The 26654-nt window shown below is 36.5% G+C and overlaps 1 protein-coding gene across 7 annotated transcripts in view; it reads left to right on the forward strand.

Moving 5' to 3' along the window:
• The window catches only part of DPY19L2 (dpy-19 like 2), a 71993-nt gene continuing 47298 nt past the window's right edge, over positions 1960-26654 (forward strand). For all 7 annotated transcript variants that reach the window (XR_002340221.1, XM_003134795.4, XM_021078556.1 and 4 more), the window contains exons 1-6: positions 1960-2661; positions 7211-7235; positions 8879-8966; positions 13106-13243; positions 22532-22652; positions 25774-25867. Coding sequence is in view for 6 of the 7 variants with exons in the window: in XM_003134795.4 (XP_003134843.2) it covers positions 1980-2661; positions 7211-7235; positions 8879-8966; positions 13106-13243; positions 22532-22652; positions 25774-25867 (1148 nt within the window). In the remaining variant the exon portion in view is untranslated. The remainder of the gene's footprint in view (positions 2662-7210; positions 7236-8878; positions 8967-13105; positions 13244-22531; positions 22653-25773; positions 25868-26654) is intronic.

Here is a 26654-nt window from a genome sequence, read left to right on the forward strand (position 1 = left end):
GAACAAACTAATTCACCAAAAAGGGAGACAGGTTGGCAAACAGATTGTAGACAGTAAAATCAAAATCAGAAAGTTCAGTTCTGAAAATGACATCTGACCAACATTCCAGTAGTAGCCACTCTACTTCCTACAAAAATACCCACCCCTAACGGAGAACAAAGACATTAAACTTACAAATCATTTAAATGAATAATGTATTAACAAGGACCCTGAGATAACCTTTTAAAATACTCAATAAGATATAGCTTAAAATGAACACATCTATTAAAAATCACAGAGTTGAAGGATAAACAGATTAACTGGGAAAACACTGATTTTTAGCAAAACCTCAGATGGTTATATTAATTTCAGCTAAAACTAAGGTGCAGAATTCAGCTGACTTGAAGTGTCTATTGGAAAATTTAAATTTCCCAAATTGATACCAGAAGTAGTAGACAAATGTAAATATACCAACAATAATGAAGGAAAGTAAAAGATTAAGAAAAATTAAGAACTAGATGTTCTACTACAGACAAAAATGTGCCAATCCAATTCATTTTATGAGTCTAATATAATTTATAATCCCCTTTTATTAAAGGATAACATAATTATAGCACTCCATTTGCTGTTCCAATAATATATTAAAATACTCATAAAACATAAGGAATTTTTTGAGTTTGCATATTTATTCAATAATATATTCTTTATCAATCACCCATAAATACCTTGTATTTTAAACTCATATATGAACGATTTATTAACTGTTAAAACCAGTAAGTCACTACATCCTTGATCTGCGGTTTCCGAATTCAAAGTTACTGTACGAGTTACATGGGAAAACATTTTAAGCACCAAACACAAAGAAATGCTCCTTAAAAAACCACCAAATTGATAACAGCACTTACTGAATTTAAATAAGTGAGAGGATGAATAATCCTGTCAGTAACTGCTTTAGACCTTGAGAGTAGGGAAATCAATGTGGGCTGGAGAAACCGGCTGGGCATTGGAAGGTGACAGGACTGAGATGGGCGGGGAGAAATGAACGAAAAAGCCACCTGTGAGTTTTCTGCACGAGTAAAGTATTGGCTATGGAGCCTCACAGCGGACCTTGCTAGGAGTGACTGGAAAGGAAGATCTGTGTCTGGGGGCCTGGAACAACAAAGTTGAAAAGGCAATCTGGGGCAGATTATTGAAGGTATGGATCAGCAAGCCAGAGAGTTTACGTTTTGTCTGCGGGCTAATGGCAGTCATGAGCATTTCGGAGTGGGGGCATCGGGAAAGTGAGCCTGATCGGAGAGCCTCAGCTCAGCCAGGGGAGAAAGGGCTTAGGGAGTTCCAGCCATCGAACAGCAGATAGCACATGAAGTGTGGGCTCCTGCGCCATGGCCTGGAGCAGAGGACAAGAAAAATGCCGGGGGCCCCTGTCCACCTTCGCCAGCAGCTGTGGCATCATGTATGTCTGTGCAGTGACTGTGGGGCTAGGAGCTCCCCTCTCCTGTGGTCCTGGGTGGTTCCTCGTTCGAAAGGTCCGGGGCACAACTCCCCGCTCAGTCGCTGAGGAATTCTGAGCAACCGTGTTTGGGACACTTAATTTTCCTTCAAAAATGGACGAGTAAGCACTGTGCTCAACGGGACATCACCGACCTCGGGTCAACCTGAGGCTCTGGGGTTAGACTCACCGGGCTCTGCCAACTGCTGCGTGCAGCCTCGGGCCATCACCTCAGCGTCAAAGGCGGATTCTGAACGCCCAAGGCCCGCAGAGACGCTCCTCAGGTGCAGGCGCATCTCAAGGCGCTCACTTCCTTCGCTAGCTCTCTCCCTAGGGTTATTTCTTTCAGTTAAGATCTCCTTTCCCTTTAATAACCTCTAGAAATCTTTCGGTAAAAAAAAAAATAATAATAAAGCTAAGCCTAAACTGGAAAAAGTAAACAGAAAAAAGTTCCTCAGACCTGACGGCCCTGCGGCGTGGGGCTGCGCCTGTGGGCGTCGCACGTGAGAGGATGGACGTGGGCGGCGCACGTGAGAGGACGCCCGTCGGGCCGCACCGCGAGCCTGGGCACGTGCGGCTGCGCACGTGGGCGGTGCACGCGCGACCGACGCAGAGCAGCCTGGGCCTCACGTTCCCCCCTCCCTCCCGGTTTCGCGGTCGCCTTGACAACCCGGCGGTGGGCAACGGTGGTGGGGACGAGTCGTTGAAGCTAGGAGCTGGGCCCGGGCCGTGCGGACCTTGCCCTACTCGGCTGGGCCCGCGCCAGGGAGAGTCCCAGCTCCATCCGAACAGGGACTATGAGAAAATGGTCGGGCAAACGAGGAATAAGCTCAAAGAAGCGGCTTCACAGCCGTTGCACTCTCCCCGCTCCACGCAGTCTAGGCGGCGGCGCCGGGCCACCGGAGCCGGGGAACCGGAGTTCGAGGAGGAGCCGAAGGAGGAGATGAAAGAGCCTGAGCTGCTTTTGTCCGCAGGCCGGGGTATCCTGCCAGGGGGCGCCCGGGGGTACTCGCCACGGAGGACCCGAAACCTGAACGCGCGGAATGCGCAGAATTGCATGAAACTGGAGATGGTTACAAAGACCGTTCTTCTCGGTCGCTTTCAGTTCCTCAGCGCTTTTGTGGAGCAGCTCCGCGACAAGGTGCACCTGTTACAGAGACGTCCGTTCACGGGCAGGATCACCTTTGGCATAGGTGAGGGCAGCCGAAGGCGAGAGCCCTTGGTCAGCCGGGCGGGCTCTGTGCGGATGCTCCCCAGCGCAGCTTCGGCACTCTTCCCAGGGACCCGCAGGCCCTCTGAGCCTCGGGTTGGAAGTGGTTTTGGGGTTTTTTTTGTTGTTGTTTTTGTTTGTTTGTTTTTAAATGATTTTTATTTTTTCTATCATAGCTGGTTTACACCGTTCTGTCAATTTTCTACTATACAGCAAGGTGACCCAGTCACACATACATATACACATTCTTTTTATCACACCATCATGCTCTGTCATTAGTGACTAGATGCAGTTCCCAGTGCTATGCAGCAGGATCTCATTGCTGATCCATTCCAAAGGCAATAGTCTGCATTTGTTAACCCCAAATTCCCAATCCATCCTGGCCCCTCCCTCTTCCCCTTGGCAACCACAAGTCTATTCTCCAAGTCCATGAGTTTCTTTTCTGTGGAAAGGTTCATTTGTGCCTTATATTAGATTCCAGATATAAGTGATATCATATGGTATTTGTCTTTCTCTTTCTGACTTATTTCACTCAGGATGAGAGTCTCTAGTTCCATCCATGTTGCTGCAAATGACAATATTTCATTCTTTTTGATGGCTGAGTAGTATTCCATTGTGAATGTATACACCACATCTTCCTAATCCAATCATCTGTCAGTGGACATTTGGGTTGATTCCATGTCTTGGCTATTGCGAATAGTGCTGCAATGAACATAGGGATGAATGTGTCTTTTTCAAGGAAAGTTTTGTCTGGATATGTGCCCAAGAGTGGGATTGCTGGGTCATATGGTATTTCTATATTTAGTTTTCTAGGGTACCTCCATACTGTTTCCCATAGTTGTTGTACTAGGAAGTGGTTTTGGTGAGTCCTGAAGATCAGTATAACAAGTGAGCAATAATGGCAAAGTCCAATCTCTGGAAAATCGCTGACAAGTATTCCCAATCTCCTTAGTTCTTATTTTAAAACATTTTTCCAGGGTTTTCAGGCATACTGATCACTTCAACAGTCACCAACAAAATCTCTTCATAATCAAGGTAGCCATTTATGGGGGAGCGGTCAGACATTATATTTTTCCTGTATCTTGAAAAAGCAAAATAAAGTGTTCTTTCACTTAGTTGAGAAATTTTAATAGCGATAATAGGTTTGAATTAGGCAATATATTTCCCCATGTTGGTATCCATTTACTTTCATCTTGCTGAGGAACTTTGATGCCTAAATTTGAGGAATTTGCTTATTTAAACATTTAAAATATTTTTATTTTCATTTTTCATTTTCTATAGCTGAACAGGTAACTTAACTGTTGCTGTTTCATTAAAATCAATTTTGAGCCTTGATCAGACTGCTGATATAGATAAATGTCTCCTAATGTAAGTTGTGATTTCTTTTCCATCTTAAGTTGACTCCTGATTTTAAAGCAGAATGAATCCCCACATTTAGGATGTGTTAAAAATGCTTGAGAAATAATAGGTGGGAGGTTCATATTTAGATCTTGTCAGATGTCTAATTATGGCAACAAAAATGTTCCACATCCATAATCAAGAGTGTCTGGAGAACTGAGGTGTCTTGCCCGAACACAAGGTGCACCCATGACTGGCACATTGAAGGCCCTCAGTGAATGTGGGGTGAAATGATAAACTGAGTGCATTAAGTGCCATGAGAGTTCAAAAGAGCGGACTTTAATACTTTAGGATGGGAAGTGGGAAATGAGATCAGGGAAGGTTTTTAGGAAAAGGTGATTTAAATCGTGACAAAAAGGCTACTATTTGAATGTGAGACGTAGAGAACAACAAGTATTAGAGGCTAACAGAACAGCACAAGCAGCATCATGGAAATAAAAAATATGAAAACAAAGTAAGGTTGAAAGTAAAGGTACAAAAGGTTCAAAGAGAAGAGGAAGTTGGAAGGCCAAAAGTTGGTTGGGACCTGTCACGGAAAGTCTAATTCAAGTCTAAATTTGAGGCATTTGAATTTTTCATTCTGTAGGAAGGCACTGATTGATTCTTTTCTTTAGGATTTTTTTTTTTTTTTTTTTTTTTTTTTTGTCTTTTTAGGGCCATACCTGCAGCATAGGGAAGTTCCCAGGCTAGGGATCAAATTGAAGTGTAGCTGCCAGCCTACACTAGAGCCAGAGCAACACCAGATCCGAGCCTCATCTTTGACCTACAGCACAGGTCACAGCAACACCAGATCTTTAACCTACTGAGCGAGGCCAGGGATTGAACCCGAGTCCTCATGGATTCTAGTCAGGTTTGTTACCGCTGGACCACCATGGGAACTCCAGAAAATAATCTTTTAGTGAGGTGAAATGCACATAACATAGAATTAACCATTTTTAAAGTGAACAGTTTTGTGACATTTGGTATATTCACAATGCTAGTGTTGATGATTTTTAAGTAGAGTGACATGATCAGAAAGTATGCTTCTGAGAGATTAATTTGACAGCAGTATGTAAAATGGACTGAGAAGAGAAGCAAAAAAATAATTGAATGCTAGAATCAAGGCACTAGTGGTTTGAATGAGGGTAGTGAGGATAGGGATGGAGAAGAGAGGACAGAGGTGAGAGTTGATAAAAATATATTGAGAGGACCGAGTAGGCAGTGAGGCAGAAGAGGAAAAGAAAGTGGCAAGAAGGAGAGAGACCATGAAGATTAGTTCAGGCGTGGAGATTATAGATTTGGGATTTATCCATGTAGAAGTATGTTGAAACATTAAGATGGAGTTAGATTTCCAAGAGAGAAAAGAGGGAAAAGTAAAGATATTTGGAAAAATCCTTTATATTTAGTTTTAAGGAGTGAGATAAAAAGGAAAAGCCAGATAGATAAGCATGTAAAACAAAATAGTCAGAAAAATAGAACTGGGAGAGTTGATATGATGGAAGATGACAGGAAGAAATCCTAAGAATCTCATCTAATGCTACAGAGAGATTGAAAACATGAGAATTGAAAGAAGCCATTGATGTTGATAACTTGAAAGGTCATTGGTCATTTACAAGAGTCATAGGAACTTAGAAGAAAGAAATTGGATAAGAATCTTGTCATAGGAGTTCCCATTGTGGCTCAGCAGGTTAAGAACCCGACTATTATCCATGAGGATGCAGGTTCTATCCCCGGCCTCGCTCAGTGGATTAAAGATCCAGTGTTGCCACAAACTGTGGCATAGGTTGCAGGTGTGGCTTGGATCCCGCGTTGCTGTGGCTGTGGTATAGGCTGGCAGCTGCAGCTCTGATTCAACCCTTAGCCTGGGAACTGTTATATGTCGCAGGTGCAGCCATAGAAAGAAACAAAAAAAAAAAGAAAAAAAAAGAAAAAAAAAGAAAAAGAATCTTATATAATGACAGAGGACAGGGAATTTCATCATTTGAAGGGCTACTACATCAAGTGAAGTGTTTTAAGGCCTAGGAGAATTAAAGGCTGAAGGGAACAGGGAAAAGGGTGAGACTGAGGTTCCAAGACAAGAGATAGTTGGTTGATAGAGCAGTCAGAATAATCGGGAAGGATGGAAAGAAAGACACAAATTTGAGAAACTAACTGTAGAAAAGAGAAGAGATGCTGCTTCTTATCAGATGGTAGAGAATAGAAAAGCAAGGATTGCTGTGTAGAGAAATGTTGAAGTGGGTATAAGAGAAGTCGAAAGTGCTTGCATCAAATGATCCCTGTTTCAGTAAAGTATAAGGTTTGGGTCATGTTCAGAGTTGAGATTGACCACTCTGAGACAGGATGCAAGGGCCCAGAGGACAGGCTTTTTAATCACAGCTTTGGAAGGAGCTGTGATAGGCACTGCCTTGCATTCCCAGTATTGACATCATTACATCTTACTCTTTTGTCAGGTGTGGAGTGTGGGGTAAGAGGAAGACGTGAGAACCACAAGCATATTTTGAAGATTTGGGGAAAGTTAAATGGATGTAGTAGGATATTTGATCTTTTCCTTAAATATCATTTCTAAGAGTGTTTGCCTGTATATATAATTGTCTAAAGAATAAAAAAAGAGGATATGAATATAATTGAATAAGACACTGTGTATCTTATAGTCAATGAAACTTTATAAGAGGGACATCTGTTTCAAGTTGAGAGGGAAGGTATAGTTTTAATTTTAAAGTAGTTCAGAGTATATTTCTGCACATAATAGATACAAAGTTAACATACGTAATGAGTATATATTTTTCTTCTAGGAAGACCCAGATAGTAAATATTTTAAGCTTCACAGGCCACATGCATTCTTTGTTATCCATTCTTCTTCTTCCTTATTTTTACAACTCTTACAAAATGTAACCATTTTTAGCTTGCAGACAATATGAAAACAGACTATGGGCCATAGTTTGCTGATCATGATATAAAACAAGTAAATATGAGAAATATTGAAGAGTAGTAGGAATGAGTTCCGAATGGTAAGAGTATGGAAAAAAGAGCTTGAGAAGTATGACTGGGAACATTCAACATTGTGATATGTTTTTTAAAAACCATAGAGTAATTGTTTTAAAGATATGTTACAGCAAAACAGCTTTTGATGCCTTTTTTCTTTTTTCTTTTTCCAGCTGCCTTTGTGTCATTTTTGCACTGGTAAGATTAGTTTCAGTTTGAAATAAAAACATTCAGATTAAAAATTGCCATTGTTATTTTGTATTAAGAAAACAGTAACCACTTGCTATGTATGTAGAACATCTGTATGTGCACTGTTTACGTGTATACATATATAGATATAACACATAGCTTTTTTAAAAACTCATATGTGAAGCCGCATTGATAAATGGATGCATTAGGGGAATAGTAATCTATGAATTAAAATATTTTTGCTTTAACAAAGGGTTCACCGTTATATTTCTTTTCTTTTTTTTTTTTTTTTTTTTTTTTTGTCTTTTTGCTGTTTCTTGGGCCGCTCCCACGGCATATGGAGGTTCCCAGGCTAGGGGTCCAATCGGAGCTGTAGCCACCGGCCTACGCCAGAGCCACAGCAACGCAGGATCCGAGCCGCATCTGCAACCTACACCACAGCTCACGGCAACGCCGGATCGTTAACCCACTGAGCAAGGGCAGGGACCGAACCTGCAACCTCATGGTTCCTAGTCAGATTCGTTAACCACTGCGCCACGGTGGGAACTCCCACCGTTATATTTCTTAAACATTTAGCTTTTATAGTGCACTTTTCATGTTTATTTCATATTAAATCTTCCTTATTATATAGTAATTGAGTGTCATTGGTGACATAAACTCAAAGATAAAGTTTTAGTAATATCTCTCAATTGGGAACCAGGTAGAAATGAATATGAACACTACACCCTGTAATGGCAATACAGAATTATATGAGCCTTTGAGTGCGTGTACACATGCACGTTATTTTACTTGAGTGATCTATTTGTAAAAACTATGTGTGAGATAATAATAATTTTCTTCTGACATATCTTCATTTCTACCTGAGCTCAAGGATTTCTACTCTTGGAAAGAATGGGATCTGCCCCACGTCCTGTTGGGATAGTGCTGTTCTGACCATTACTCTGCAGGGAGATTTCAATGTTAGAACTAAGGCTGTGGTAGTAAGAAATATTTCCTACAGCTTTTGTACCCTGTTATAATTCCTACATGTAAATAAACATGAGTGGAAGACAGGGTTCGTATATGGAATTTTGATTTATTTTCTACTTCTTTGGAAATCATCTACTATGTCAGTTAAGATTTAGCATAATTGGTAACTATAGCTAATGTTACCTGTCACATGTGCTCCTTTTTCAGTGCCTACAGCTGAGTTTTTTTGAGTTGTTCTAATCTCTTTAAGTACAGTCTTGTGTTCTTTGGCACTTTATGTAGTATTATACGTATTTAAAATTTGCTTTAATATAAAATAATTTTATTTATAATTATATTCCAAAGCTTTTCAACAGTTATAAGAATTTCCCAAACCTGGTACATTAGAATCACTTGTGAAACTTAACAAACAAAAACATGGCTCTGCTGTGGTTTAGAGGTGTGGAGTGGGAGGAGGGGTGGACAGAGCTGCAGAGTTTTAGATAGAAAGTTAAGATTAGGACCCAAGGAGTTAAGGAATTTCAGCTATTTGCTAATGCTAGATTATAAATGTCTAAAAATATACAAATTATTAAATTATAAAGCTGTCTCAGTATTTATTATAAAATTTATTCTTTTTATGATTTTCATACTTTGTTTATAACAGTTATTACTATTTTTGAAACATGTCATTTTTTTTCTAGGATACATTTAATAACGCTTTTTGAAAACGATCGTCATTTTTCTCACCTTTCATCTTTGGAACGAGAGATGACTTTTCGCACTGAAATGGTTAGGTTCTTTCTTCTAATAAATCCATTTGTAGTTTAAGAATAGTAAGACTATAAAAGTGGCATTTATTATATGAAAACTGAAAATTTTTGGTGAATTGCACTGTTTCTCAAGCTATAGTCTATAGGTTTATTATTTAAATGAAAAAGTGTTTTAGTCCTCACACCATAAACAAAAATAAGCTCCAAATGGATTAAAGACCTAAATGTAAGACCCGAAACCATAAAACTCGTAGAAGAGAACGTAGACAGAACACTCTTTGATATAAGTTGTAGCAGTATTTTTTTTTTATCTATTTCCTAAGGCAAAAGAAATAAAAGCAAAAGTAAATACATCCTAATAAAACTTTTTGCAAAGCAGAGGAAACCACCCACAAAATGAAACAGCCTACCGAATGGGAGAAAACATTTGGAAATACTATGACTTATAAGAGGTTAACATTCAAAAATATATAAACAACTCATATAACTCGATATAATTTTTTTTTAAAATTGACAGAAGACCTGAATAGACATTTTCCAAAGAAGACAGACAGATGGTTAACAGGACCATAAAAAGATACTTGACGCTATTAGAGAAATGCAGATAAAAACCACAGTGAGATATTACCTCACACCGGTCAGAATGGCAACCATCAAAAAGTCTAAAATAACAAATATTTGTGAGGATGTAGAGAAAAGGGAATCCTTGTACACTGCTAATGGGAATGTACAATTGGTGCAACCATTATGGAAAACAGTGGAGCTTCCTCTAAAACTGCAAATAGAATTACCATATGATTCAGTAGTTCCACTCCTGGGCATGTATCCCTCCAAAACAAAAATATTGATTTGAGAAGATCCATGCACCCCAAAATTCATAGCATTATTATTTATGACAGCCAAGATATGGAAGCAACCCATGTATCCATCAGCAGATGAATGGATAAATAAGATGTAATATGTATATACAATGGGATATTAACCATAACAAAATGAAATTCTGCCATTTGCCATAGCATGGATAGTCCTAGAGAATATTATGCTTAGTGAAATAAGTCAGAGAAAGACAAATAGTCTTATCACTTATATGTGGAATCTAAAAATAAAACAAATTTATATAACAAAGTGTTTTAGGTTTTTTATCTCATTTTCCTTCTTTCCTAATGCAGAGTTCTTTTTAAGATAAAAGATACAATAGCTAAGGAAGAAGGAAAATGAAGACAAGGCTTAAGAAGTAATACAAGACTATCAAATATTATCAGAAATTCCTTTCTCTTGGGATAGAGATGGCAGACCCCATGTTTTACTGGCTCTTTACAATTTTTTTTTTTTTTTTTTTAGCTTTCTTGATTTCAAGGTAATCTCTTGTAAGAGACAACTTTTGATAAAATGTCTTTAATAATTTTTTCTGTTCTTTTTGAAGGGGTTAGCATACTTAAAAAACAGGGCAACCACAAGCCAAAACCAAATATTGCATTTGCAAAAAATGAAAAAAAAAATACACTCAAGCAGATAATAACAGGAGACCATCCAACCAAAAAAACAAAAAAAAAAAAACAAAAAAAAAAGAAAGGAAGAATGGAGAACCATAGAATCAACTGGAACACGAGGATCAAATGGCAATAAATAATCATCTATCAGATACCTAGTCCATAATATGGAGATGATACCATCTACCATATATATTTCACATAATTATTGTGGGGGTTAAATAGGGTAAAGAATGACAGAAGTGTAGAAATTTGCAATAAAGAGAGACCACAACTGTCCTCCAGCTAGTTAGGGACCAAAAGAAGACCTGAAACTGGCTCTCCTGTCTGGGTAGCCACTACTTTTGTTTGTTTACTTTTAACTGTGGCTAAATTTACTTTTTTAAAATTTTATTGAAATGTAGTTGGTTTAAAATATTGTGTTAATTTCTGCTATACAGCAAAGGGACTCAGTTATACATACACACTTTTTCATATTCTTTTCCATTACGATTTTCACATGATATTGAATATTGTTCCCTGTGCTATACAGTAGGATCTTTTTGTTATCTACTGTGTGTGTGCTAGTTTGCATCTCCTAATCTCAAACTCCCAATCCTTCCCTTCCCCTTGGCAACCACAAGTGTGTTATCTATGTGAGTCTGTTTCTCTTTTATAGATATTTTCATTTGTGTCATATTTTAGATGCCACATATAAGTGATATCATATGGTATTTGTCTTTCTCATTCTGACTTCACTCAGTATAATAATCTCTAGATCCATTCATGTTTCTGCACATGGCATCATTTCATTCTTTTTATTGCTAATATTATATACTTACATTGTTGTATAGGCATCACCACTGTCCGTGTCCAGAATTTTATTATCCAAAACAGAAGCTGTACCTGTTAAACACTTCTCACTCCCACTCCGTCCTCACCCAGCTCCTGGTGATTTCTGTTCTACTTCCGGTCTCTATATTTGCCTAGTCTAGGTATCTCAGCTACTACTTTTAAAGTCTCACCCTATAGCCCCTCTAGGCTTTGAAGAATTGGATTTGCTAGCATTTGTATGGCATTTGAATTTTAAATATAGGTGTTATTTCCAAAGAGGGTATAAAGTATTATTAAATAAAGAATGTAGCTAGGCAGAGTCTCAGCTTTGATGACAGTTCACTAGATTCGAACAGCAGTTCTATGGTTCGCTGTGTCATGGCTAGTAAGTTAACCTGATTCTCAGTCTCATCTCTTCACTAGAGAAAAATGCTAACTTTACAGGAGTTTATCAAAAATGAAGGAAGATGAAAATGAATGAAGCACATAGCACAGTACATGGCACAAAACAATAGCTGTTATTAATAAAAATTTATGCTTGCTATTTCTCTAAATATAGACATGCATAGTAGACATCTTTTCATTGTAATACTACCTTGTTTATTTCATAAGGTAAAAAGGGAAAATCCTTCTATGAACTCGTTTTACTAATCAAAACTATGAGGGAATGCTCTCTCAGACATTAGTAAGACAGATCTTTAGTAGTTACTAGTGTTGCTTCATCTATCAAAAATAAAGTACCTGTAGGAGTTCCTGTTGTGGCTCAGCAGTAATGAGCCTGACTAGTATCCAGGAGGATTCAGGTTCCATCCCTGGCCCCACTCAGTGGGTTAAAGATCTGATGTTGCCAAGAGCTGCGGTGTAGGTCACAGATGCTGCTCGGGTCTGGCATTGCTGTGGCTATGGTGTAGGCTGGCAGCTCCAATTCGACCCCTAACCTGGGAACTTCCATATGCCATGGGTGCAGCCCTAAATTTAAAAAGTAAAATAAAGTATCTGTAGTTGTTGAAGCAGGAATGAATGTAGAGTTGAAGCTTATTTTTAATGTTCTTGGCAGAGAGTGTATTAAAAACTAGGTGGCCCTTTATTTTTAAAAGGGAAGGAATACAAGAAACCGATAAAGTAATATGAAGCAACATGCTTTTGTTAATCTTTGAATTTTAACTAAACAGTAATTTTACTAGCCTAATAAAGCCACATGCTAGAATAATGCACTAAAATAATCCATTTTTAGGACAAAGCATTTGCGTCATGAACAATAGTTCACATTCCCTTAGCTTTCACTTTGTGCAGAGTCAATAGATGGAGCTAAGAAGTTAGATGGAAGCAATGAATGATGTTTGTGATCATTATTTGTTATTTCTTAAATGAGTTGGAGAAAAAGAAGTAATTTTCTCTATGCAAAGTTGTACATATACAAGGACATGAAGTCATCTCTGTTTATGCCAGAATCATTATATTCAAGCTCTAGGCATCTCCTAATGCAGGGGTAAAATCAGGCATGGTAGAAGTAACAATATATTGTGTACATGTTTTAAGGTATGAAAACATGGTAAGGTAGAAAACATGGTAAGGTAGAAACATGGTAAGGTATGAAAACATGGTAAGGTAGAAAAGCTCCTTAAAAACATTTAACCAGCTCTATAAACTTTTTCAAACCTATGGAAACTATTAAAGAATAGTACAACTATAACCTGAAAATACATGGTTGTGTCCAAGAAAGCAATAGCAAGGAGAAATTAGGAAATCTTATTATCAACTTCTTTCTTTTTTCAGAAGAAACTGTTCTAAAAAGAGTTATAAAAATAAACATTTTCCAATTTTACTTACATTGACACTTTGTACTTTTTCAAAGGGACTTTATTATTCCTACTTCAAGACCATTATTGAAGCACCTTCATTTTTGGAAGGACTGTGGATGATTATGAATGACAGGCTCACTGAATATCCCCTTGTAATTAATACAGTGAAACGATTCCACCTTTATCCAGAGGTAAGCAATATTTTGGGATAAATATTTGTAGAGGGATTCTTTTTTATCGGATAAAAATAGTGAGCACAATGATGTTATAGGAAGGACGGGATCTTTAAAGTTTATTGATTGTGTGTGTCCTTATGGTTGATCAGGGTTTTAAAAGTTCCTCTCCTAAATTTAAAAACTCCAGAAATTGGAGTTCCCGTCGTGGCACAGTGGAAATGAATCTGACTAGGAACCATGGGGTTGCGGGTTCGATCCCTAGCCTCGCTCAGTGGGTTAAGGATCCGGCATTGCCGTGAGCTGTGGTGTAGGTCACAGACGTGGCTCAGATCTGCCGTTGCTGTGGCTCTGGCATAGGCCTGTAGCAACAGCTCCGATTAGACCCCAGCCTGGGCATCTCCATATGCTGCGGAGACAAAAGACAAAACAAAATAAAACCAACTCCAGAAATTATGCTCACATGACCTTAAAGAATAGAGCTTTAGTATGGAAGTAGTGACCAGCAAAATAGACAAGCCAGATGGGAAGGTGCCAAGAAGGATTCTAGATGGAGATTGTTGGCTTTAGAGACCACGTGGATGGACATACTAATCACATGAAAAGACAGTGAAAGTGATGAGGAGAACAGTGACCTTAGAGTTACATTAATAAAGCAGGCCTTATGTAGTGATACAGCCAGAAATATATGAGTACTTCCCCGTACTAAAGAGTATATGTTTTATGGTGGTCTGTACATTCTAGAAATTGGGGGAAAAATAGTAAATTCAATTTATGAACTCTGAAGATAATTGCTGACTCGATAGCATGATAAGCACTACTTTTGAGTTATCTCAGTATCTAATAGATTAGTCAAAAATTAACTGTTTTTGTTTTTATTGAAGTATAGTTGATTTACAGTGTTGTGTTAATGTCTGCTACATAGCAAAGTGATTCAGTTATCTATACACGTTCTTTTTCATATTCTTTTCCATAATGGCTGAAGACAGGATATTAAATATAGCTCCCTGTGCTGTACAGTAGGACCTTGTTGTTTATCCCCCCTGTATGTACTGGTTCGCATCTGTTAATCCCACACTCTCATCCTTCCCTCCCCCTTGGCAACCACAAGTCTGCTCTCTATCTGTGAGTCTGTTTCTGTTTTGTAGATAGGTTCATGTTTGTCATATTATGGATTCCACAAATTATGGTATTTATATTTTTTTCTAACTTGCTTAGTATAATAATCGCTAGGTCCATTTAATAATGTTGTAAATGGCATTATTTCATTCTTTTTTATGGCATTGTATATATATATATATATATATATACCACATCTTATTTATCCATTCATCTGTCCATGGACTTTATATTGTTTTCCTGTCTTAGCTATTGTGAATAATGCTGCTAGGAACATAAGGATGCATAAATATGTTCTAATAAGAGTTTTCTCCAAATATATGCCCAGAAGTGGGATTTCTGGATCATATGACAACTCTTATTTTTGAGGAACCACCATACTGTTCTCCATAGTGGTTGTAACTAATTTACATTCCCATCAATTGTGTAGGAGGGTTCCCTTTTCTTTACACCCTCTCCAGCATTTATTTGTAGGTTTTTAATGATGGCCATTTTGACTGATGTGAGGTGGTACCTCATTATAGTTTTGATTTATATTTCTCTTATAGTTAGTGATGTTGAGCATCTTTTCATATGCCTCTTGGCCATCTGTATGTCTTCTGTGTAGAAATATCTGCTTAGGTCTTCTGTCTGTTTTTCAATTGGATGGCTTTTTATTTCTTCATATTTTATGGATTTAAAAATTATTGCTCTTTAGATTTTGAGATGCTTTAAATTATGGAAACTAAAGAATAACATGAAATATGTGTGATTAACCATCTAAAATAAATAAATGCTACCTTTTTGTCATTTTTTTTTGCTTCAGCTATGTTAAAATAATTAAAACATTATAAATACAATTAAAGTCATCTTTATTCTGCTTCTCAGTCTGTGTGTGCTTTAAATGCTTCCTGTCTTGTTCTTTATAGTAAAAGCTTGCTGGCCTCTTATCTAGGAGAATGATTAGAGAAACAAGATAGATTTCCTGGGTAGCACCAAGGGCTTCATCTGAGGTTGTTGCTTTTGAACCTAGAACAAAACCAGCCAGCAGAGTTGGTTTTTCCAGCTATAATCAGTTTACCAAGTATGAGCACTGAGAAGGTGGAGAGCTGGATTTAATCACATTTGGTCAGCTTTCCATAGAATGTAAAAAGCCAGAAAGACCACTGCTCCCAGCCTAGTAGCAACACATAGGCTGGATAATCTGCAGAGTCACAACTTTTCCTAAAGCCATCAGTGAGCCGAGGTTGCCTGGCAAACAACTACCTCAAAGTCAAAAGAAAGAAGGCACTTGCAAGGAGAATGGGGACACAAATATTTGTTTATGTGGTTCAGATGCCCCTGGACATCATCATAAAGAATGCAACTCAAATTGTTCACCAGCTTGGAAATGCCTGAAGTGGGTTAGCAAGAGAATATAGGACTCCTGGGAACCCAGATAGAAGGGAATTTGCAGTCACTTGCATGCTTTTCCCACAGATCTCATTGGGTGCTGACTAAAGATCATCAAGAGTCCTGAGAAAGTAGCCCTCACGGTAAGCCTGGAGGAGCTACATAGGGAGAGCCATGAAACTCTACCCACGTCCTTCTCCCTTGTATTCCTTATGGGGAAAAAAGCCTTAAACTGCTGGGGAGAAAGGTAAAAAACTTGCATAAAAATAGGCCACATGTCCTGATTTACCCCTTAGTTTTGCTAACCCCTGGCCTTTTTGCTTATTTCATGTCTTTCTTCAGTTCTCCCAAACTGTGTTTCTCTATTTTAATTCTCAGTTAATCTGTCATTTTTAAACTGACTAGTAATGTGCTACCTTTATCATAAACAAAATATTCATGTTTACATTTTATGTTTGTTTTTTCTCTCTCATATTCTATTCCTTGATCATTTGTCTATTTCTTCACTGATATGGTATTGTTATAATGCTATATTTTGTTTATAGAGTATGTTTCAAAGTCTAGCAATGTTAAAAAATCATAGCTAACACCTAAATAATGTTACTGTGTACTTTACATTTAATTTTCAGAACAATGCTGTAACTCATCCTCATTGTACCCATAAAAACAATGGAGTAGAAAGGTTAAATAGTTTGCTCAAGCCATACAGGTTGGGTATAGTAGAGTTAAGAAATTTGAAGCCAGGCAGTGTGTCTTCAGAGTGTGTGTTCTTGACCACTATACTATACTCCCTTTCAGTTTTACCAATGAATTTCACATATGGCAATCTTACAAAGGTAAGTGTACAAGAATGTAAAAGGGTTCATCATGTAGGGTATTTATTTAACTGTGACACATTCATATAATGCAGACATTGTATACAGTGAAATGAACCCATGGTTACTGCCATGAAGTGACATCTAAAACATTCTGGAGTTTCAGTAATGACTTTGGAAGGAGGAAAGTTTTAATTTTTACTTTTTGTTAAGCTCAGTTTATCATTTGAAACATGGGTTATACCTTTGATGTCACATCTAAGAAATAGTTGCCTAAATCAGGTCACAGAGATTTTTCTCCTAGAATTTTTTACACTTTTAGCTCTTAAACTTACGTCTGTGGCCCATTTAAAATTTTTATGTGTGAGGTAAATACCTGAGAGTTTTACTTCCCCATATGGATAGTCCAGCATCAGTTACTGAAATGAGTGTTCTTTCCCTCATTATTTTACTTTGGCATGTTAGTCAAATATTAATTGACCATAAATAAACAGATTTATATCTAGACTCTTTCATCTATTCTTGGATATCTATGTTTGTCCTTATACCAGTACCATACTATTGGTAATTGCTATCATTTTATAATAAGCTTTGAAATTGATAGTGTGAGTTCTCCAACTTTTCTCTTTTTCAAAACATTTTGGCTATGCTACATCTTTTGCATTTACATATAGATTTTAGAATTATGTTGTCAATTTTTACCAGAAATACTGTCCGGATTTTAATTGGGATTACATTGAATCTATAGCTGATTTGGGGGACAATTGATAACTTAAAAATATTGAACCTTCCAATCCCTGAACATGTTAACTGAGTATATTTATTTAGGTTTTATTCAGTTTTTTTCATCATTGTTTTGTAGTTTTTAGTGTATAGGTCTTAAATTCCTTTTGATAAATGTACTCCTAAGTATTTTATTCTTTTTGATGCTATTGCAAATAAAATTGTTTTTTTAACTTTATTTTTGGATTATTTTTGGCTGAGGGAGTTCCCTAGCTATTAGTTTGTTGACAGTTTTCATCATGAATAGACGTTTATTTTTTTCAAATTTTTTTTTCAGTATTTATTGAAATGATCACATGGTTTTTGTCCTTTATTCTATTTATAGAGCTATTACATTCATTGATTTTTATTTGTTAAACTAACCTGGTATTCTTGGCCATGCTGTGTAAAGCTTTTTTACTACATTGCTGGTTTGAGCTTGCTAATATTCTGTTAAGGGATGTGTGCATGCGTGCATGTGTGTGTGTGTGTGTGTGTGTGTGTGTGTTCATGAGGGATTTTGATATGTGGTTTTTGTTTTATGGAGTTTTGTTTGCTTATTATACCTTTGGCTGGCTTGGGTATCTGGGTATTACTGGCCTGATAGAATAAGTTGGAAAGTCGTTACTCCTATTTTCTGAGAGAGTTTATATCCTTAGACAGTTACATAAAATACATATGAGAAAATTTTCCCACAGAGCCATTTAGGCCTGGGCCTTTCATTTAGGTAGATTTTTTTTTTTGATTTTCAATTAAAGTATAGTTGACTTACAATATTCCTTCAATTTCTACCGTACATCAAAGTGACCCAATCATAATAAACATACATTCTTTTTTTATATACCGAATGTTTATCAAGATCCATTTTATTTAAATTGTTAAATTTAAGTGTGAGAGTTGTTCAAGGTACTCCTTTATTATCCTTTTGACACCTGCAGACTGTAGTGATTGCTCCTATTTCATTCCTGACACAGGTAACTCATGTCTTTGTTTTTGTGTCAGTTTTATTGACCTTTTCAAAGAACCAGCTGTTTGCATTGGCTTTCTCTATTTTTCTGCTTTCAATTTCACTTGTTTTTCTCCTTATTGTTTCCTTCCTTATTATTTTATTTGCTTTAGATTTATTTTGTTCTTTTTTTTCTAGGTTCCTAGGTTGGATCTTGGAACATTGATTTTTTTCTCCTTTTTTCTAATGTTTTAATATTACTGCCATGCACTACTCTCACAGCATTGCCTTATCTCTGGCCCACAATTTTGATACATTGCATTCATTTTTAATACATGTTATTTTTTAGAATTTTAGTTTTTTTTTTTTGTTTTTTTTGTCTTTTTGCTATTTCTTGGGCCGCTCCCACGGCATATGGAGGTTCCCAGGCTAGGGGTCCAATCGGAGCTGTAGTCTCCCGCCTACGCCAGAGCCACAGCAACGCGGGATCCGAGCCACGTCTGCAACCTACACCACAGCTCACGGCAACGCCGGATCGTTAACCCACTGAGCAAGCGCAGGGACCGAACCCGCAACCTCATGATTCCTAGTCGGATTCGTTAACCACTGCACCACGACGGGAACTCCAGAATTTTAGTTTTAATTTCAGCAAAAATTGAGTAGAAGATACAGAGTTCTTGTGTTCTCCTCTGCCCCCATATATACACAATGTCCTTTCTACAGTTGATTAACCTGCATTAACACACTGTCATCCCCCAAAATACATAATTTTCATTAGTGTTCACACTTGGAGGTGTGTATTCTATGGGTTTGAATAAATGCATAATGGCATACCTATGCCAGCATAGGATTGCATGTAATAGTTTCCCTAAGATTATTTTCCTAAAAATGCTGTGTTCATCCATCCCTCCCATCAATTGGGTTGTTTGTTTTTTTATTGTTAATTTTCAAGAGTTATTTGTATATTTTAGATAACAGTCCATTATCTTTTTTTTCATTTGCAAATATTTTCTTCCATCCTGTAGTTTGTCTTTTTATTCTCTTGACATTGTTTTTGCAGATCAGAAATTTTAATGAAGTCCAACTTATTCACTCTTTCTTTCATGAATCATTCCTTTGGGTGTTGTATTTAAACAGTTATTGCTAGTCCCAAGGTCATCTAGATTTTTTTCCTGTTATACTTGAGGAGTTCTATAGTTTTATGATTTATATTTAGATCCATGAGCCATTGTAAGTTAAGTTTTGCAAAGGGTGTAAAATCTGAGTATAGGTTTATTTTTTTACATGCGGATGTTCAGCTATTCAAGCACCATTTGTTGAAAAGACTGTCTTACACTATTGTATTGCCTTTGTTCCTCTGATAAAGTTTAGTTGACTACATTTAAGTGGATCTATTTTGTGGGCTCTCTAGTCTCTTCTATTGATTTATTTGTCTATCCCTTTGCTAGTACCACTCTGTTTTGATTACTGTAACTTTATAAGAACTCTTAAAGTTGGATAGTTTTATTTTCTTGTAATATCTTTTTCTGGTTTGGTATTAAGATAATTCTGGCATCAAGGAGTGAGTTCATATGCTGTTCTTCTGGAAAGAGTCTGGAGAATTGGTACTCCTTTCTTTAAATGGTTGGTAGAATTCACTGGTGACCCCATCTGGATTCAGTGCTTTCTGATTTGGAAGGTTATTAATTGTTGACTAAATTTATCTACTGGATATAGTCCTATTCAGATTGTCTATTTCTTCTTGTGCTGCTTCAAGGAAGTGGCTCATAGGTTATTAAATTTTGGGGCATAGAATTGTTCATTATTCCTTTATTATCCTTTTAATGTCCATGAGCTCTGTAACAATGTCTTCTCTTTCATTTTATGATATTAATAATTTGTGTTATCTCTTTTTTTTTTCTTAGCCTGGCTAGAGCTTTATTTATTGTATTGATGCTCTGTTGTTTGATGCAGGCACATTGAAGATTGCTATGTCTTCCTGTAGAATTGACTCCTTTATCATTACATAACACCACTTTTTATCCAGATAACTTTTCTTACTGTGAAGTCTGCTCTGTCTGAAATTAGTGCGGCTGCTCTGATTTTCTTTTAATTAGTTTTAGCATAGTAATTTTACTTTACTCATTTATTTTTAATCTATATGTATCATAAATACATATATATATATATACTTTTTATTCTTCTCTTTTTAGGGCCACAGCTGCAGCACGTTAAAGTTTCCAGGCTAGGGGTCAAATCAGACCTGTAGCTGCTGGCCTGTGCAATAGCCACAGCAACATGGGATCCATGCTGTGTCTGTGACCTATACCACAGCTCACAGCAACTCCAAATCCTTAACCCACTGAGTTAGGCCAAGGATCAAACCCATATATACTCATGGATACTAGTTGGGTTCGTTACTGCTGAGCTGCAAAGGGAACTCCCTGTCTTTATATTTAAAATTAGTTTATTATAAACAACATATTGTTGGGTCTTATTTTCTGAATCACTCTGACCATCTCTGTCTGTTGATTGGTGCATTTAGATCATTGATGTTTGAAGTGATTATTGACTTAGATTGAAATCATCTATATTTGTAACTATTTTCTTTTTGTTGCCCTTGTTCTTTGTTCCTGTTTTGAGTCTACTCTTTTCATGACTTTTGGGGTTCTTACTGAGTATTTTATATTACCACACTTTTTCTTATCACATTAGTTATGATTCTTTTTTTTTTTTTTTACTTTTTTTCGTGATTGCCCTAGAGTTTGCAATATATGCATTTACATGTATACATTTACAATGAATCCAAGACCACTTTTAAATAACACTAAACCACTTCCAGGGCAATGTGAGTACCTTATAATTTATAATAACAAAATAATTCTAATTTCCTCCTTCCCAATCCCTGAATCAGTGCTCACTTATGACAGTTTTACTAAGCACACACGCTCGCATAACAATATGTAAGTAAATACACTGTTGCTATTATTATTTTGAACAAAGTTATTACACATTAGATCATTTGAGAATAATAAAAAGGAGAGTTTTCATTTTATCTTCGCTTATTCTTTCTTTGATGCTCTTTATGTGGCTCCAAGTTTCTAATCTGTATCTTTCTCTTCTCCATAAAGAATATCCTTAAAAAATTCCTCAATTTTTGTTTGTTTGAGAAAGTATTTATCCATCACTTTTAAAGGATAATCTCACGTGATAGAGAGTTCTAAGTTGGTTTTTATTCTCTCAATTTTAAATATTTCATTTTCTTCTTAATTGAGTTGTTTCTGAGGAAAAGTCAGATTAGTTCTTACCTTTACTGCTTTTTAAGTAAGACTTTTTGCCTCTGACTTCTTTCAGAATTTTTTTTTAATCTTAGTTTTCTGTAGTTTGAATATGATGTGCATATTCAATGTGCATAGTTTATGAATAGTTAGTTATTTTTTTAAAATGTCCCAGGCACGAGCATTTTGTTTGTAATTTTTTTGGTGTTATATTCCCTAGTCTTAAACTTTTTAAAGTAGATTTCAGATTGGGAGGGATTGGTTAGTTAAATCTGCTTGGTCAAAGTTTTAAGGTGCACAAGAGCTATTATTCCATGCGCAGTTAGTTGTTGTTGTTTTTTTTTTTTTTTTTTTGTCTTTTCTAGGGCCACAGCCGCGGCCTATTGGAGGTTCCCAGGCTAGGGATAGAATCAGAACTGTAGCTGCTGGCCTACGCTAGAGCCACAGCAACGCCAGATCTGAGCCGCATCTGCGACCTATACCCAAGCTCACAGCAATGCTGGATCCTTACCCACTGATTGAGGCCAGGGATTGAACCCACAACCTCATGGTTCCTAGTTGGATTCATTAACCACTGAGACACGATGGGAACTCCTGCAGTTAAGTTTTATAGACTATAATGAGTTAGTTTTTAAACTATGAAGAAAATAAGTTCAAAGACTGAGGTGAACTGTTAATGAAATATTTTTGTAGATCTTTGTGTTTTTCTATTAATTATCAAATTTTGTTTATATACTTTATGCTTGATTTTACAGCAGCAATTGTTAGAATTGATTACAAGAGTATATTACAGAGATGTCGATTCCAGCATAAATTTTAAAGATGTGCATTACTCAGTAATACACAGCTTTAGTTTATTGTGTATGTGTGTGTGTAAAATTTAAAATGACTATTTCCCATGTGAAATGGGATTTAAATAAATTTGTCCATATTTACAATGTTGAAGCACCATCATAAAATCATATTTTGGAAAAAAATTATAATTATGAAGATAAAGTATTTTTATTTATTATCTTTTTGCTTTTATCTTTCATAGGTAATTATAGCCTTCTGGTATCGCTCAGTTGTGGGAATAATGAATTCATTTGGGCTAGAAACTAAGACCTGCTGGAATGTGACCAGAGTAGAACCTCTAAATGAAGTTCAAAGCTGTGAAGGCATGTTTCTTCCTAAAATGCTGCTTTATTGTCATTAATGTTCACATAAACATTTTATAATGTTATGATTCACTTTATGAATTATTATAAACTACTATTATTCATTTTTTTCTTTAAAAACACTCTAGAACTGATTCACCTAAAAGAATATTTACCCCTTAAAGTAATTTTCTGAGAAGGCAGTTTACTTACTAAAATGAATATTAATTTGAAATTTAATTTGAATATGAATATACTCCAGTGTAAGGTCATCCTGATTATGTCCTTCCTCCCTTTCAGAATAAAAAAGTACAAAAAAAGTTTTGGGGTGGCTCAAATATATAAATTTGGAGGATGTAGGCTAATTAGAGTTCTACCTGTGATAGGTAACACAGAAATTTAGTTAAGAATATGTATTTTTTTCTTTCCCGCTTTTTTTAGGGCCGCACTTGTGGCATATGACAGTTCCCAGGCTAGGGGTTAAATCGGAACTGCAACTGCCAACCTACACCACAGCCATAGCAACATCAAATCTGAGCCATGTCTGCACCCTAGGCCACAGCTTGTAGTAATGCTGGATCCTTAACCCACTGAGCAAGGCTGGAGATCAAACACGCATCCTCATGGGTACTAGTCAGATTCTTAACCTACTGAGCCACAAAGGGAACTCCCTGTGCATACATATTTAAAAATCAGATATGTGATAACAGATTACTTTAGAAACCTGTTTTTGTGCTCTCACAGCCCATGAATAGTTCTAATCAAACTCTTAGTATACATTTTCTAATCAATATCTTTGTCAAATAACTTTTCTTAGAATCATATAAAAATTTTCCAGGATCTGTAATTGTCACTTCTATTTGAGATGTTTGTAATTGAACACTATTGTAGTCCAAGTATGATGCTGTCCTTTGAAACTCTTATTCAGAATCACATATATCTATTTGCATAACACAGTTGTTTTTTCTTTATTTCTTTATATTCTCTGCAACATTATATTTTATACATATTTTAGTAGACTTGTGTACAGTAACATTCAGTTTTTGGAATATAGTCTAAATCTATATTTCTCTGTATTCCTTACATTTTTACTGATTCCCTCAGATGGTCTTTATAACATTTAAATCAGTACTGGTAGAGAGTACTTTAAATACAAAGTAAAGGAAATGAGAAAATGCCTCATAAAATGATAGACTCAATCAGGTTAGAAGGTATAAACTTTTCTTAAGGCTGGACAAAAAAATCACCTTATATATGTGCATAAATGATATTTATTAAGTTACCACTAAGTGATAGATTAGTGTTGGTAGTTGGGACCCACAGATAAATGGGGTAAACAGGCGCCCTTAATCTCATAAAGTTTACACTGTAAGAGGGATGTTAGTGTTTACAACTGTGGTGGATATTACAAATAAGAAAATAGGAGTTCCTGTCGTGGCTCAGTGGTTAATGAATCCGACTAGGAACCATGAGGTTGTGGGTTTGATCCCTGGCCTCGCTCAGTGGGTTAAGGATCCAGCATTGCTGCGGCTCTGGCGTAGGCTAGCAGCTACAGCTCCAATTAGACCCCCTAGCCTGGGAACCTCCCTAAGCTGTGGGAGCGGCCCTAAAAAAGGCAGAAAGACAAACAAAAAACAAAATAAAATAAAATAAAGTCATTGAGATCAGGAGAAGTATTTGAAGAATAGGGACCAGCATATTCCAAAGTCCTAAGACGAGAGAACTAAAGAAAGCTAGACTTTCAGGGGAGCGAGATAAAGAAGAAAACATGGTATTAAATGATGTTTGAAATTTAAGCAAAGGTCAGATAATAAAGGACCATAGTTAAGAGTTTTATATTTATTCATTAAAGAATTTTAGGATTTTTATTTTTAAAACATTATCTTGGCAGTTACATAGAAAATGTATTAGTAAAGGACAAAAGGCCAGGTAGGAACTCTTAGGCTCTCAGCAAGTGATTTCAGGAAAGGTAACTGGGAAATAAATGGATTTGAGAGATAGTTGGAAGCAGAATTGACAAGATTTGGTAATTGTTTGATGGGAGGGGAAGGAGAATGAAATTATGTAATACTGTTTGGTTTCTTGCTTAAGTATTTGAGTTCCTCCATTCAAAATGGTAAGAAACTTTTTTAAAGTAGCAGGTTTGAATTCCTACATTAATTTGAGATACCTGAGAGACCACAAAGTAGAGATGTCAAGTGGCTGCCTTTCTATGTAGGAATAAGAAGAAAGTTCTCATCTAAATATAGACTTGGAGTCATCTGTATATAGATGATCACTGGAATCATGGAAAAGAATTTCCTTAAGGAGACTATGCAGAATGAGAAAAGAAGAGGGGCTGTGATATGGATTAAGATGGTCCAACAGTGAAGGGGGCAGGGAATAAAGGAAGGGAAGTAATTAGGACAGGCTGAAAAGGAATGGCCAGAGAAATAAAAGAAAGCAGAAAGTCCAGCCTTCAGATCTTGGCTCCACCAGTTACAGCTAAATAACTTTTAGCAAGTTACTTAAAGTTTTTTGTGTTGTTTTCTCAACTATTAAAAAACATTTTCATACCAAATAATTTCATAGATTTGTTTTTAGTATTAGATGATGATTGTAAAGCATTTAGTAGGGTGTGTGTGTGTGTATAGCTTATACAGTGATATATTAAAGTATTAAAGTTCTGGCTACACATAATAATGGATCAAATAACTAGGTCATATAGACTAACACTGCTTTTTGAGGTCAGGGGCCGTATCTTACTCATCCTAGAGCCTAGCAAAAGATAAAAATAATGCAGTGGATTTTCTCTTGTAATTCATTTATCAAGTGACTCTACAGACAGTTCTAGATACTGAACAATAGCAGCATCACCTAAATAAAATGAAGTACCAACTGATCATTATAGTATAATAATAATAATAATACTGCAACAGGGAAAAGTATAAATGTAACTGCAGTAAACTATAAAGTATAAATGTTACAATGCCTCATGTAAGAGGAAAGTACTAATGTAACTATTAAATAGAGCAGCAATCTGAAAATGAAATGCTTTCAGCAAATTCATGAGCTCTTAGTTACAAAGCACTGTGATAATTATGTCTAATTGCTATATAGTCATTTATTGATTAAATGCTGAATAATCTGTGTCTTTTTAAAGGATTGGGAGACCCAGCTTGCTTTTATGTTGGTGTAATCTTTGTTTTAAATGGAATGATGATGGGATTGTTCTTCGTGTATGGTGCATACCTGAGGTAAGCCTCCTATATAAAAGATCTTTCAGTGGGATTATAAAGACTTTCTGACATTTATTGAGTGAATCAAAAAGGAGAAATAATGTGATTAATTAACAGTAGGAAACTGTAGGTTTTATTTGTTTATTTCTTTTTTTTTTTTTTTCGGGGGAGGGGGGGAGTGCTGCACCTTTAGCATATGGGAGTTCCCAGGCTAGGGGTTGAATCAGAGCTGCAGCTGTTGGCTTAAGCCACAGCCACAACAACACAGGATCCAAGCTGCATCTGCAACCCCTGCCACAGCTTGCGGCAACACTGCATCTTTAACCACTGAGTGAGGCCAGGGGTTGAACCCACATACTCATGGATACTAGTCGGGTTCTCAACCCGCTGAGCCATGGCAGGAACTCCTATAGATTTAATTTTTTCAGAAGCTTAGCCAAATATCAAGCAATGAAAAACTAGAACTGTCACTAAAATAGTATCTTAAAGTCTTCACTTTTATACTTGTGTTGATATTTTTAAGCCAATTAATATTCTTTAACAAAGATTCTAATGAAAATAACTCTAGATCTTATATGAAATCTTTCTTTATTACATTAGAGGGGATCATCAGTTGGCACTAGTAGCAGATTATTTGCAATTTTAATCTCTGTACATGTGAAATTAAGAAAGCAGTAAAAGAAAATGTATATCACTTATAGCAGACACATTTGATAGCCTTCTTTCTTGATAATAGCACCACAATTTTGTTTGGAGTAGCAGGGTGCCCAGTTTCAAGTGGTAGGTTGAAGTTAACTATGAAAAT

Source organism: Sus scrofa, chromosome 18, assembly GCF_000003025.6.
Source record: "Sus scrofa isolate TJ Tabasco breed Duroc chromosome 18, Sscrofa11.1, whole genome shotgun sequence".
Taxonomy (NCBI): domain Eukaryota; kingdom Metazoa; phylum Chordata; class Mammalia; order Artiodactyla; family Suidae; genus Sus; species Sus scrofa.